The 13844-nt window shown below is 43.6% G+C and overlaps 1 protein-coding gene across 8 annotated transcripts in view; it reads right to left on the bottom strand.

The window, feature by feature from the left end:
* Positions 1–2559: 2559 nt before the first annotated feature.
* Positions 2560–13844, bottom strand: part of GALNT13 (polypeptide N-acetylgalactosaminyltransferase 13) — a 195385-nt gene continuing 184100 nt past the window's right edge. For 5 of the 8 annotated variants that reach the window (XR_008235994.1, XR_008235996.1, XR_008235993.1 and 2 more), the window contains 4 exons: positions 9319–9348; positions 7046–7244; positions 3558–3600; positions 3248–3362 (listed from right to left, as the gene is read on the bottom strand). Coding sequence is in view for 2 of the 8 variants with exons in the window: in XM_052792613.1 (XP_052648573.1) it covers positions 7059–7244; positions 9319–9348 (216 nt within the window). In the remaining 6 variants the exon portion in view is untranslated. Of the gene's footprint in view, positions 3363–3557; positions 3601–7045; positions 7245–9318; positions 9349–13844 lie in introns of all 8 variants that reach the window. The other 3 variants (XR_008235995.1, XM_052792613.1, XM_052792614.1) reach the window with 3 other exon arrangements.

Below are 13844 nucleotides of genomic sequence, written 5' to 3'. Positions count from 1 at the left end.
GGCTCTGCCCAGCACCCCCCCCACGAGATGCAGCCCAAGGGTGTGGGATCAGACGAGATCTCCAATTTCACATTAAAAAAAAAATCAGAACATGGAGTTTTGCAGCTTTTCTTCAAAGCACTATTCATATTAGAGTGCAACAAATAAATCAATCCTCCTAGTGACTGGGAAATATGCATCTGCAGAGAAACCCATCTAGGTCGATTGACCCAAATGCCTATTTTAGTTCTGGGGTTGTACCTGGGTTCCCTTACCTCCGTGGCTCCCCAGAAGGTGTCAGGAGGTAAAAAGGAACACGGCTTTTTACAATGTTTATGGTTCAACTTGCTCTTCAAAACGTTTGGTTTGCTGATGCCACGCAGCCTTACAGCTCGCTCTCCTTTTGTCAAAGCAAGTCTTAAAAAATAGGAGAACCAGCAACACTTTCCCAGTGAAAACAATAAATATTCAGCATTTGTAGAATTCTTTATATTTTAAACATATTGTGCAAATAGAAGTCAATCCTCCCAACACCTTTTTGAGATATTTTATAAATGGGGAAGCAAAGACCAACCGACGTGGTCCGTTTGTGGGCAGTGAAGTTCAGACACTCACCAACAGAGGCAAGCGGACGACCTATTTTAAATGATTTTAGCCCACATCACTTGCCAAGGCAACACCTGAATTCAGTGGCAGGAGGAAGGGCCGGGCCCCAAGCGCAGTAACTTACATTCATTCACTAAACCACATCGTTTACCGTCTCTGACGCCGTTATCAGCATTTAAGGCACCCTCACCATCACCACCTCACTCTCCGTAAATGAGGCTTTGTGTGAAATTCCTCTGGGATGAGACTCCAGGGGTTTCTGTATCCTTACCGAGGTAAATCCAGGATCCAGCCCCTCGAAGCCCACGGAAATATTCGCCGTGACTGAAGTTAAACAGGTAGTTGCTCCTAAATAAGAACAATCCATCACAGAGGCATTTCCCTTCTGTTTTCCCCCCAGCAGGGACCCAGCAGCTCAGGCACTGACCATACCCAAACACGGCAAGCTCGCTAACTGAACCAAGGGATTACACACTTTACAAGACCATAAACCTTTCTAGCAATTCTAAGGAGAAAAATAATCTTTTGAGATTGCACCTCAAGCCTAGACAGTTGCACACCAGTTGCACCTTGCCGTCACCCTCCAGCTACAACGTCAGGAAAACCTTGGGATGAGAACAGGGCGGTGTAGGAGACTTGGCAGCCTTCGCCCTTCGCTGCCAGGGGTATTTCATAAGCAACGCTGGAGGCACCCAGGAGAGACGGCACCACCAGCCGCCCGCTCCGAATGCTCCTGCCTGCTGTAGGACCTTCCACAACATTTACTTCTGCAGCGACGTGCAAAAGCCAAGTGCCTGGATGCCTACCAGCACGAGTGGGTGTGCATGTGGCAACGACCCTTGGAAAGGAGATGAAGAAACAATTATATTAATTTTTTTCTGCGTGGAGATTGGTGTTTAAATTTGTTTGTGATGTTTGCATGCTCTTTCTATGAAGAAGAATTACAGCCTTCACCTGTTCTGCTGGCTTTTAAGCCACGTTGTGTACTTTTGTGGTGATTTGAAGATAAGAAGTGGAAGTGTTTGACCCTACTTTGAGCAGGGAGGCTGGACTAGATGAGCTTCCAGTCTGCGTTAATCCGTGACGCTCTAGCTCCCATGCATGCAGAGCAATCACTTTTCCAATTTAATATTCGTCTATTTTTCATTTAATGATGTGTACCAAGAAAATATGGATGATCTATAAATTTATAATACGTACATATATGACACTATTAATCCATAACAACCAGAGCATTATACAGAAAATACTGTCATTTTTAATGACCTAGTGCATAAATGGACCTTTTGAGGAACTGTGAGTGAAATAATAGGAAACCATTTCACCACTTACCCGTGCTGAAATTACGCTGCGGCTGCCGCCCTGTGATTTAGGTCTTGAACCCTCTAGGCAATGAGAAATTACAGATTATTGCCGAAAACCCAGCCCAGCCTGTTGCACAACAGATGCATTTTGGGGAGCGCGTGCTGCCGGGGTCACCAAAGGAAACGTCACCAGCACATATAGGAAATGTCGCCCGTACGTACAGGACCCTTCCCCACACCCCGCCACGGCATCAGTTCTTGCGACGCCTCCGACACGACTGCGTGCCATCAGCACATTTTTAATAACCACGCTGACAAAATGATTAAGCCACAAAATTATTAAAAATATAAATAAGCATCTGTCATCGCTATCGAAGCAAGAACATCTGGAGTCAGAACTCAGGGTCGATCCAGTTTCACCCTCTGTGCATAGGGGATCCACGGATGAAGCTCTCGTCGGTGTCTTATACAGGATGCAGGTACATACTAATGCTTAAGGGTAGCAGCTAGGGACGGAGTTCAGACCAACTCTCAGTCTCCAGTGGTCTCAGTTTTTGGTACCTCCACCTGCACCCCCCTTGCAGCTCCCCAGGGGTGAGCCCCAGCCATTTCTCTTCCCGCTGCAGAGGACACTTCAATCTGCGCTGCTCTGGGTTACCCACGTGTGTCACTCCTTCTTCTTAACGTTGTTCCCGCATCTTTTGCTGTTGCCTCATTTGATCTGATTTCAGTTTCTGAGTGCAGCCTTTGCTCAGTTTGGCTGCTTTTCCAAACACCGGATCCCATTTTTTTCCTGGCACAAACCACGAAGCTTTCGCTCTGTACAGCGACTTTGCTGCTCAGTGGGGTTCTTCACCGAGTCCCACTCAACACAAGAGAACAGCAAATATCCCCACTGTGTTGCGAGGAAAGACCAGCACCAACACATCCAGCTCAGGAGACGCCTGCCAGGATGGTTCCCAGTGCCAGTTAGTGTCATAAGGCATTTTATATCGGGTCCCTTCTCCGTCGCGGTGTGTGACACACAGAAAGCACCCTCCATCCCAACCTCTTCGATGTAGGGTTCATAGAGGTGTCTCTGGAACCGTTTTTGAGCACATTTGTGTTGGTAACAGCACATGTTTTGACATTTATAGGCTCAGATGAGCTTCTTTTGAACGGGCACAGGTTTCGAAGGGGCATGTGGAGACCCGCCGCATCCAGGGAACCCCCCCGTGACTTTGCTCTGACAGCTGGGATTTGGAGACGGCTTCGGCACCGCCGGCCTCGGCAAGGAGGAGGGCAGGAGGAGGAGGAGGACATCCCGGCCGAGGCAGCGGGTCTGCGCCGACTTCAGGCACCCAGGGTCATGTTGCGCAGCAGCCACTGCTGGGAACGGCTGTCACCGCACTCCCTCATGGTGGGAACCATCTTGTCCTCCTCCGACGGCTCATCCAGACACTGGTTGCTGTTGACGTGCCTCAGGGTGAGCTTCTGCAACAGAGAAGTGTAAGAGCTGCAGCAAGAGAATTACTGCTGAAAACCAATAATTGCATTTTTGGTCTTATTTCAGGCTTATTCTAGTCACTACACAAGCCACAAGACAGGTACTCATCCCGGGCTATCGCTTGTACGGCTCTACAAGACCTCTACCACGCTACTTGCCACTCCACGGGGTGCCCAGCTCACCTTCTCACGCGTGGCCAGGCAACCCAGGGAGCGAATGCCTCTGCTGAACCCGGCAACAAATAAATGCGACAGAAAAGTACAAAATAAGTGCAAGGAAATATTATTTCAAAGCAACAGTATTTTGGATTAAGCAGCTTAGTCTCCAACAACCTGAACACACGTGCATTTCAGACCAGGGGACTGTTAGTTCAGAAATAATTGCTACGGGAAATACATTTGCTAAGTATTATATGAACGATGGCAACATGCAGATGAAAACCCTTCTGTTTCCAATACAGTTTTTCTTCTTTGGAACACCCGTCCCTTTCTGCTTCTACCACATGACACTGTATTTCCGAGGAACAGGAGAGTCAGAAAGGAAACAGAACTTATTGTGAAGAAATAAATCATCTTCTGTTTGAACACGTTCATGTAGAGATCCAGGGAAGTTAAACACGAAGTTGTGTACTTAGATAAAACAAGACAGGTACATTCGCAGCTGAGCAGCGGGTGTTCTCTCCATCACTCCTCCGGGGTTGATCTGGGGGTTTTGCACACAAAATCACAGCAATTAAGCACACACCTTAAGCGCCTTTGCTATGAAGCGATGCATTTACCAATTTACTGTTTCCAAAAAACCCCAAGTAAAACTGTATTATGTGCAACTCTGCACACGCACCTGTATACATGTTAAGTCACCAGCCGTACGTCCATGACAGAGCCGTGTAACCCATACATTGAGACATCCAGGAGCCGGGGGGGTGCGATGCTGCAGGACAGCTCTGGTCCCTGTACGGCTGAAGACGAAGCTGCACCTGAGCTGGCAGGGCTGGGGACCGCCTCGCCGGGTCCCCGCACGCCAGCCCAGCACCCCGTGCTGCCCCGGCCGGAGCTCAGAGCCCGGCTCCCAGAGGGATTTACTCCAGACAAGCCCTGCACTACTCTGGCAGAGCGCAACGGCCACGCACTGCACCCGCATCCATCGATGGCCTCGCAAGCTCGATATCAACTTAGTGCTTCCGAAGGAAACCTCTGTGTTTGCTGCTGATGCAGAAAACCATGATTTTAGCCTTTGTTTAGTCTGTCTCCCAGTGTTTTAAAGACTGGCTTCTCTCCCTCCACGGCCGTAAGGCCATGCCACAGGTTTGGCCAAACCCAACACGGGTGCCCGTCTCCTCCGCGAGACCGAGAGCCGTGCTCGCAGGCGTCAGCTCCCTGCCCAGACCCGCTCCTCTTCTCTGCGCTCTTTGCTACGGCAGACGTAGCCGCGGGACGGTCTGCTGCCCGCTGCGGGACACATCCTGCACCAGCTCCCCTGCCCCACGGGGTGACATGGGCTCTGTTCTTCCATTGCTTCTGAAAATAGTCAAGCAACCTACACAGGTGGGTTAACGCTCCAGGTAACGTGGTCGAACAAGGTCTGAGCCGTTGTATAGCAGCTCCACAGGGATTATAACCCTGCCCCAATAGGAACAACCAAGGGAACAGGCGATTGCAGGACTGAAATCTTGTTTGCAGAGCCTCCACTGGAGCAGAGACCAATTTTATGTCAAACACCATGCAGAGGAACAAACGGGGAAACAAGGATGGGCAGCAAAAATTCTGCTGTCTCCTGGAGGAAGGAGAAAGGATGGATCAACGCCACGATAGCAGAGCCTGACCCGAAGCCCTGGAGCAGCAGCACTGCAGAGGTCTCCTTCAAGAAATTGGTTACCAGAGCAGCGGAGGCTGCTCGCTCCCTCGCACCCACCTCCGAGTATAAATACTGCCATAATATAATATAAACGATACGACTGTAATGGAAGTTATGCAGATAAGGAGTCTCTTTTAGCAACTACTGTCTCTGGTGCAGTCTCACTGCTAATAAACACCATTTGTGTATCTTCATATAAAAAAAAAAAAAAGACTATTGTCTGGTGTTTCAATTCAACTGCTGGGAACTGCTAACACTCTGCCAACAACCGATGCGGTTTTATTATCCAAACATATACCTGCTCTATTGCACTACATAATTTTACACTGCAGTTCATACCGGATTGCCATGTCACATAGTAACACTCCTAATTTGTATTATGAATATTCTTTCAACAGCTTGTCCCTAGAGATTCACTCCTCAGTTTAAAACAAACTATTATGCAATTCTCAAAGAAAAGCCTGCATATATTACAACAAATCACTGAGAGGCCATTTGATATGCATTCAATGATGAATATAAGGCATTTTTTCCTCTAATTACAAGAGGAAAGAATTAGTAGTGCTAACAGAAGTAGCTTGTTTACTAAATAGCACTGCTCAAAGCATCACTGATTCTTCACTTATATTGTTTTAAGTGCAATTAAGCTGCTATCATTTTCTACTATAACCAGAAATGCAAACAAGTCTAAAAATGCTGCTGTTGCCTTCATCAGCTGCTCCCTTTTATTCAGTGTATAATTTCATGCTAGATTACCATATCATTGGGATTTTCAACCATCTCATAAATTTTTTCTTTCTGTGTTCTATCATTATTTATGCTATTACAAAAAAGGTCTCGTTTGCTTGGAAAACAATTAATTACTAGGCAATACGATACTCATACAAGCCAGCCTAAAATTTGTGTTTTACTCCAACGTGAGAGCACACACATGGGTGCAGAGCTAGCTGTACAGACACGCAGATGCACAGGAGCAAGCTCTGTCGTTTCCCTGCTTACCAAATGTATGCAAATAATAGCCCTGATGAGTGAAGACTGAATACATTATGGCAAAGTGACGGAGTACAGATCCTTTACTCCAACACTGCTTTACTCTAGTGGTCATTATAGATATCAGCAATATCAGCAACTGTGGAAGTTCTCCGTTTTAAGAAGTGACTTTTGCGAATGAAAGACACCAGCAAAATGTTGTTCATAGCAGAAGAGGTCCTGAGAAAACGAAAAAAGCCATTTCTCAAAATCCTGCTGCCGGGGCTTTCCCTGTCGTTTGACTGGGAAGCAGATAAGGAATGAGAGCAACCCCAGGTGGTACCCCTGCACGTGCGCTGCCCCATCACTATCCGCTACGTTACCCAGCAAAACTGTCTAGGAAAGAACGGTGGTTGGCACAATATTTTGATTCCTTCAGTGATTAGTGTTTCAAAATTACCTGTTGCTGTTTTGAAATTATCTGTGACTAACATCTCTAGGATTGAATTACTTAAAATTGGAAATTTTCAAAATGAACGTTTCTGAAAAATATTACGCAATGGGCATTATTTATATGTCTTGGAATAGGGACCAAATCTTCAGCTATTGCAAATGGTAACGATCACATTGACATCAATAGATGACGGAGGTAGCTCAAGACAGTTGAATGAATCTAAAATTAGTTATAATAAATAATAACTAACACTAAACATATATAACCTTATATATCTACACAACCATCTGCGAAAACAAGAATTCAGCTGAGTTTAATAAGAAGGAAACAGAGAAGCATTTTTGTGGGAACAGCTTAAATCATTACATGTTACATTTGCTTTTTAATACCAACCTCCAACCGTCTGTTAAAGGAAATAGTCAGTGGGGCTGTAAAAAATGTTTCTAAAGACTTCCAGCCTTGTGTAGTTTCTTAGCATCCACGTTTGCAAGGGGCTGCCATTGCAAGCCTCCACCGTGGGACCATGGGTGCCATCCTCTATCCTGCTTAGTGTCAGGCACGACTGGGTGATTATATGAAGAAATGTGTGGGTCTGCATGACAGAAAAATGGTGAAAGTAAACAAAACGAGCAAAGACAAGGACAAACAAAGGAAAAAGCAACAGACTGTTTGATTAGACACCCACAGCAGTGAACCAGATAAAGCTAAGAGCACTCTTATGGGAATTACTAATGGATAATTGTGCCTGTGAATACTCTGGTGTCAAATCGTAGGCAAATTGCGCTAGCTTACACACAGAGAACACACGCATAAATAGGCATATTCGTGAACTAAGCTTTATTTTCCCCAAAAACGTTGCCACTGCTCTGCTTTGAGGGACCGGTCCACTTGAGACCCATTCACTTTACATTTTGCAATTTAGACCTGAGTGTGCCTGTGAATCCTCCCCCCACATACACGTTGCCTTGTTGCCATCGTGATTTCCATCGCACAGCAGGATTTGGGCAGAGACGATGTTTCTACTGCAGTAATATCCTGTACTAAACATCCTGAAGCTTACTCGAGCATTACTAAATTAAAAATATACTGAATTAAACATTTACATATAAGGAGATAGGAATTTTTTTGCCAACTATGGTTTCAGCTCTTCCTTTACCGTGCCAGTATCAGGTAGACTGAGATGGAGGGGAGCTTTTATTTCCTTCAATTCTGCCCAAAGCTGCAGCAGCCAGCGGTCGGTACCCGACCACAGCAGATGCCCGAGGCTGGTGCTGCCTGGGCAGGCTGGGGATGCTCCTCCTGCATCCCGGCCCCGGCTGCTGCCCTCTCGCCCTCTCCTGCTCTCTGTTTTTGGTTTGGTAAGGGAAAAAGGAACGTGTGTATAAAGAGGTCACTAAAAATATCAAGAATAAACGTCCTTAAAATGTCACTTTGGGTAACCAGCGCGAACATCAGTGCTTGTCTGGGTTTCATTATGTCTTATTGCTTCGTGTTCACTTCTGTCTACTAGTCTTTTAAGGGAAAACAGAGGTGCATAAATAACTTCGAAATGTAACAACCTCTCTACGTTGCATGTTTATATTATATTAAATGCTTAAATTTCGTAGATTCTTCACAGGGATATAAACAGTACTAAGCATTATTTTGGTAATCTGACCAGACTCTTTTCTCTGGTACATGAGACAGAAAGTTTAACATCAGCAACGCTGCACTGACTAGAAAATCCATAGTAATGGAAGCAAGAGATCATTTGTCCCTTTCACTCATTTTATTAAACACTACTTTCTAAGAAGGTAATTAAAAAACCTGCAGTGTTTTCCCTACTCCTTTTTGAAGAACTAAGTCCTTCCAAATACATAGTAATAAGACTGCAATTTATAGGAATAGTCAAATTATTGGCCATAATCTCTTATGGTAGAAGTTAGTAATAAGACTGCGGTCTATAGGAATATTCAAACTATTAGCCATAATCTCTTTCTTATGGCAGAAGTTAGTTTGACTACACCAACTCTAGCTGGTCCCATAACTTTAAGAAGAGAAATAGTCACAAAGTCGTAATTGTTTAAAGGATGCAGACCAGTAGATGTGACACTGATGACGCAATGTGTATTTACACCATCTGTGAACAGAAATGAAAAGGATTGCTGAAGCACGCCCATGAAACAAGCCAGCTGTTCACATACTTTGTGTCCGTGTGCTCACGTGCTTCTCTGCCATCAACCTTAACGCCTATGTTGGGGAATGCCTCTCTTCTCTATTGATGTTCCCTGCTTTTCCCTATTGACGTTCGCCATTCCCTAGCGAGCCCAGATGAAGCCGGCGGAGCAGGCAGGGGGATGCGCGGGGGGGCTCGGGGCCGCACACACCTCCCGCTCCGCGGGCACCAGCATCCTCCCACGCACACCGATGTCAGCATCCGCCTTCCATCGGATCACTTTTCTGACATGATATCCCTGGGTTATCAGTCCGACACGTACATTCCGTATGAAACACTGGCAGCCTGACGCCGTATAGCGCCTACCTGAATAAATGAGTTTTGGCATGTTGGCGTAGTATCTACGGAAAGGCACTAGGTCACGTCGCTCTTACACAGCACTGCTAGAGAAGCGAGCGAGATGCGCTATTCTAGGGATTGGTACAGGGGTTGCGGTCGTTACCAAACTTACCTCAAAGCTATATTCCCATTTACCAGCATACTGATGGAAGGGAGAAAAAAAAAAAAAGAAATTGGAGTCAAACCGCGACTCAAGGAACATTTTTTGTGAAGACCCTCACCTCTCCCTGAATGCAAATTCAACAGCTTTGCATAGACTCTGTGTTTAGTGACAAATAACAGTAATTACTCAAGATCAAATCCTGACGTCATTATTCATGCATGAGGAAATGAAACTATTTTCTATCAGATGTGATATATTTACAGCATTATTTTTTTTCCTGAGTTCATTCGTGTGTGTTACATGTCCTAAGATTTCATCACACTTTACATACTGAAATTTGCCTGGACGTCACAGGGAGACACAACAGGAGTCACCAGGTACAAACCTGGGCACACTCCGCACGCCTTCCAACCTCAACCTGATGGATCTATTTGGCAGCCAAACACCAGCTCTATGTAACTCCTGCACAAATATCTCCACCAAGACCAGTGCCCCAGTACAGGGGGAAAACAAACAAACAGCTACTTAACAAAATTGGAAAAACGAGTTTCCTTAGACCAGCAAGCTCACACACTGACAGAGCAACCCTGGCTCCAGCCCAGAGTTTTTCTGCTGATCCGCCGCCTCGTTTCCCACCCCCACTCCAAAGCAAACAGCATTTATGCATTATAAATACGTTATAAAATACATGCTGATAGGAAGCCTTTGAAAGCTGGGAAATTCTAACTTGGCACGTCCCATTGATAGAGCTGATTGATAGAGCTGCCTTTGCAAGGTAATGGGCAGCTTGAGAAAGGGCCAGGAATCTTAATGTGCTGTTCAAGAAGTAGAGAAGAAAAGCATTAAAATTCAATAATGGAAGGCAATGGATTTAAAAAAAAAAAAAAAGGAGCAAAAAAAGAAAAAAGAATTTCCTGCCAAGATGTAAAAACATTCAGAAAAAAAATGTTTAAAAATGCTGTAAACCACTATTGCCTGAAGTGTTAAAAGCCATTTTGCATTAGAAATGGATAGAGCTGCAACAGACTCGGGTACCCTTCCTGGAAACAGCTCGTTCCGGTGATCCGCAGGCTGAAGCTCATTGCTGCTGTTGCTCCTGGTGACAGCAGGTTTCTTTATTTAGTGTTCCCTTAAATCCAGACTAAACCATTAACATTTTGTGCATATAAGGCCTTTTTAGACTATATAAATATTAACATCAATATTGGGCTTCTTTTTTCTTCTACAGGTAATATCTAAAGTAATTTATCCCACTGGGTTAAGAAAAAGATGCAGCTCAGTGAAAACTGCCTTGGAGGAAACAGCAATGGAATAAAAGGTTTAGGCAACCCTGTGCGACCCATGGGGCCAGACCTGGCAGCCCCAGAGCCGCAGCCAGCACTGAAGAACAGAATTATGGAAAATTTCTTTGAACAACAAAAAAATTGCTTCTTGATGGCAAATTATTTTGTTTCAACATGGACTTGCATTTTATGTAGATATTAAAAGAGAATGCTGTATTCAATTCTTTTAACTTGGGGCTTTGCAAAAAAAAAAAAATTAAACTCGCTCTTTAAGCTTAATGTAAAATATTCTCCATATAGCAAATTAAATACCAAGCAAGCAACAGGTTATTCACACAGTTACTTGAATAGCTTTTCTTCTTACACCTACTCTCTCAATCAGCAAATTATTAATTTATAGCTGCACCCGTCACTCAGATTGGACATTGCCAACCTGCCACCACAGCCATGCCCATCCGTCCTGCCTACAGCTGTGAGCAACTCACCCGAAATCTTACGTTGGGATTTAATCGAAACTGCTCACAGCAGTAAAGCAGCACTTGTGCCAAGTAGCCCAGTCCTCCTCGTTTCCCTGTACGTTTTCTGATCCAGACGAGAAGTGTTTCTGTGTTTCTATTGTATTCTCCTATCGCTAAGCTGAAAGTTCATAAAACTCTTTTTTAAGTTTTTTTTGGAGAAAAATGCAAAAATAATTTAACTCTTTGCCTATTCATCTAGTTACGTGACATGACAATAATCCTTGCAAATACCGATTTAAATGTTTGCTTTCTTCAAGGTGAGAGCAATCATTTGGGAACTCTAATGTTCCCTTCCACGCTATGTAACTTATCTGCCTTTTTTAATTTTTAAAACCATGTCATAATCTTCAATGATGTTTTTCAGTGACACAACCTGTGGTAATCTGCTAATATTTAGTATCTCCTCAGCCACAACTGCTTTTGCTTAATAAAAAGTATTTAAACTCAGTTCTGTGGTGTTTTGGGGTTCTTTTTCAAAAGATGTACAAACCCTGACAAGTACTCGTTATTTATATGACCTGTAAAGACACCACCATCATTTTAACTCTACAAGACACAATGTAAAATACTCTGTTCCCATTCAATAACTTTGCTGACACACAGTGACCAACTGATTTATCTCAGTTATCAACTGATTTAGTTATCAGCTGATAATCCAACAGGTTCATTGCAATTTTAAGCGATACAATTCACAGGGGCAGACTTTTTTTAAAGATACTAGATGCTTTGGAAAACCTTACTATACACCCACCTGTATGTCTGACTGACTCGTCCCTAAGAGCAGATCCTCTGAACGAGAAGAACAGAAATCTGGATTTCTGACAGAATAGCAAAAATCACGTTCCCAGCCACCCAGGAGCCCGTGAATTCTGGTCACCAGTGCCGAATGCAGGTGACGTCCAACGCAGGCGTATAACACTCCTTTGCTGTGCCTGTACCTCCCCCATGGGGTTTTTGAGGGGGGTGGGAGGGATTTGTAATTTTCTTTGAGATTAGTCCAATTAATTACTTTAGAACTACTTCCCGCCTATCAAAACCAAGTCTCTTCCTACTGTACATGACTTTTCCAAAAGTAACAGTAGGCACGCTGCACTTGTGACAGCATGCCGATGGGCGACCGTGGCCGCTGCTGCAAACTCCTTGTATTTCAGAGTATTTTAATCCTACTTTATTCCCCCTGGGATCTCTTTCTCACCCTCTTTCAGTTCATGTCACCTGTTGCACCAAAAAAGCTTGGGGTGAATCCAGCAAAGGCCCAGTGCTGAAGCTGGGGTCAATATCTCATTGCTCTCAGCTCTGCCAAGCGTAGCTCTCTTTTGACCAAAATATGAATGCCAATTCTTGTCCTCTCCTTCAGCAAGTGATTGTCTGTTCTGACAAACCGACTGAAACCTTTTGATTGCTATTTTCTTCCAGTGTGTCAAGTTAACTTGCACCTCAAGTGCAAGTAAAAATGTATTAATAATTCTAAGCCTTAAAAGCATTTCACACAAATTCAGACACTTTTGTTATGAGAAAATGAGAAAAGGGGCTTTTTGAATAGCCTGCTTCAGAGCAATTAAATCTGATACTTTCACAAATAGGTATGAAAACATTGGAGATTTCTCTTTCTTATCACCACCACAAAACTTTCTCAGCTCCTTGTTTAGTTTTGAAAAAAATATAAATGCTAGGAATATCTAAGAGAACTGTAATATTATTAAGGTACAAACTCTTGGAAAAGACTTTCTATGATTTTTATATCTATTATATATTTAAATACCATAATTTAAACTAAACTAGAACATTACAGAAAATTTAATAACAGTACGTAGATCAAAGAAAATTGTCTGAAAATCTCTACTGAGAAATTCCTTTTTATGATTATTTACATCTCTCATTTTACCTCCAGATGTGGATAAGGCACCGTTGGCCATTACCAAGTCTTAACTCCTAAATACCTTTAACAGGAGGAGGGGTGTGGTCTGTAACCACCATACAACACCCAGAAATCATCTCCACTCAATTTCTGAATAAGTAAAGAAATGTAAAACCGAGTGCAATTGCACTGGAAAAACAAATGAATGGATACAAGTGGTTCAGGCAACATGCTGCAACTATTTCTCTGGGGAAAAAAAAAAAAAAAATCACAAGCCCGTTGTTTTCTCGGTAAAAAATGATGCGTATTAGGTATGTATTTGCATACTGTATATAGGTATGTATTTGGAGGCTTCCTGCAATACTCAAGAGATCACCAGGCAGCAAAACTAAATCCAAGCTGCATGAGCGTATTTGCCCCCCTGCAATGCTCAGGTGCTACCACTGAGGTCGATTAATACACTAATAAACATTTCATAAATACCAATACTGTCATCAAAGGGAAGCTTGCAAGCTGAAGTCTGAATGTTCACAGAGTAGAACCCTTAACAAAAATATTCTTGCCAATAAATAGAAAGGTACATAATGCAATGGGCTGTGTTTTATACATAGAACAGACAGCAAACCCGTTGTCTCGGAGATGCCATATATAAAAAACCGGTGTATTTCTTTTTTATGAGCTCCACCTAATGGTTGATTTTGGTTTTACACAGCTACTTGGAAATTTTCCATTGTGGATCTCTTATGCTAAACTTAAAAAACCAGCACGTTTCCAATGTTAAAAGTAAAGGAGAGCACATTTGGTTGAAAGAAATTGAGCTTTCCATGCAGAAAGGTGAAAGCAGCTATTTCTGTGAAATTTTGGAAATACTTTTTA

The sequence above is a fragment of the Harpia harpyja genome, chromosome 7 (genome assembly GCF_026419915.1).
Source record: "Harpia harpyja isolate bHarHar1 chromosome 7, bHarHar1 primary haplotype, whole genome shotgun sequence".
Lineage (NCBI taxonomy): Eukaryota > Metazoa > Chordata > Aves > Accipitriformes > Accipitridae > Harpia > Harpia harpyja.
The sequence above is the reverse complement of the archived record's forward strand: the minus strand, read 5'-3'. Positions and strand labels throughout refer to the sequence as shown.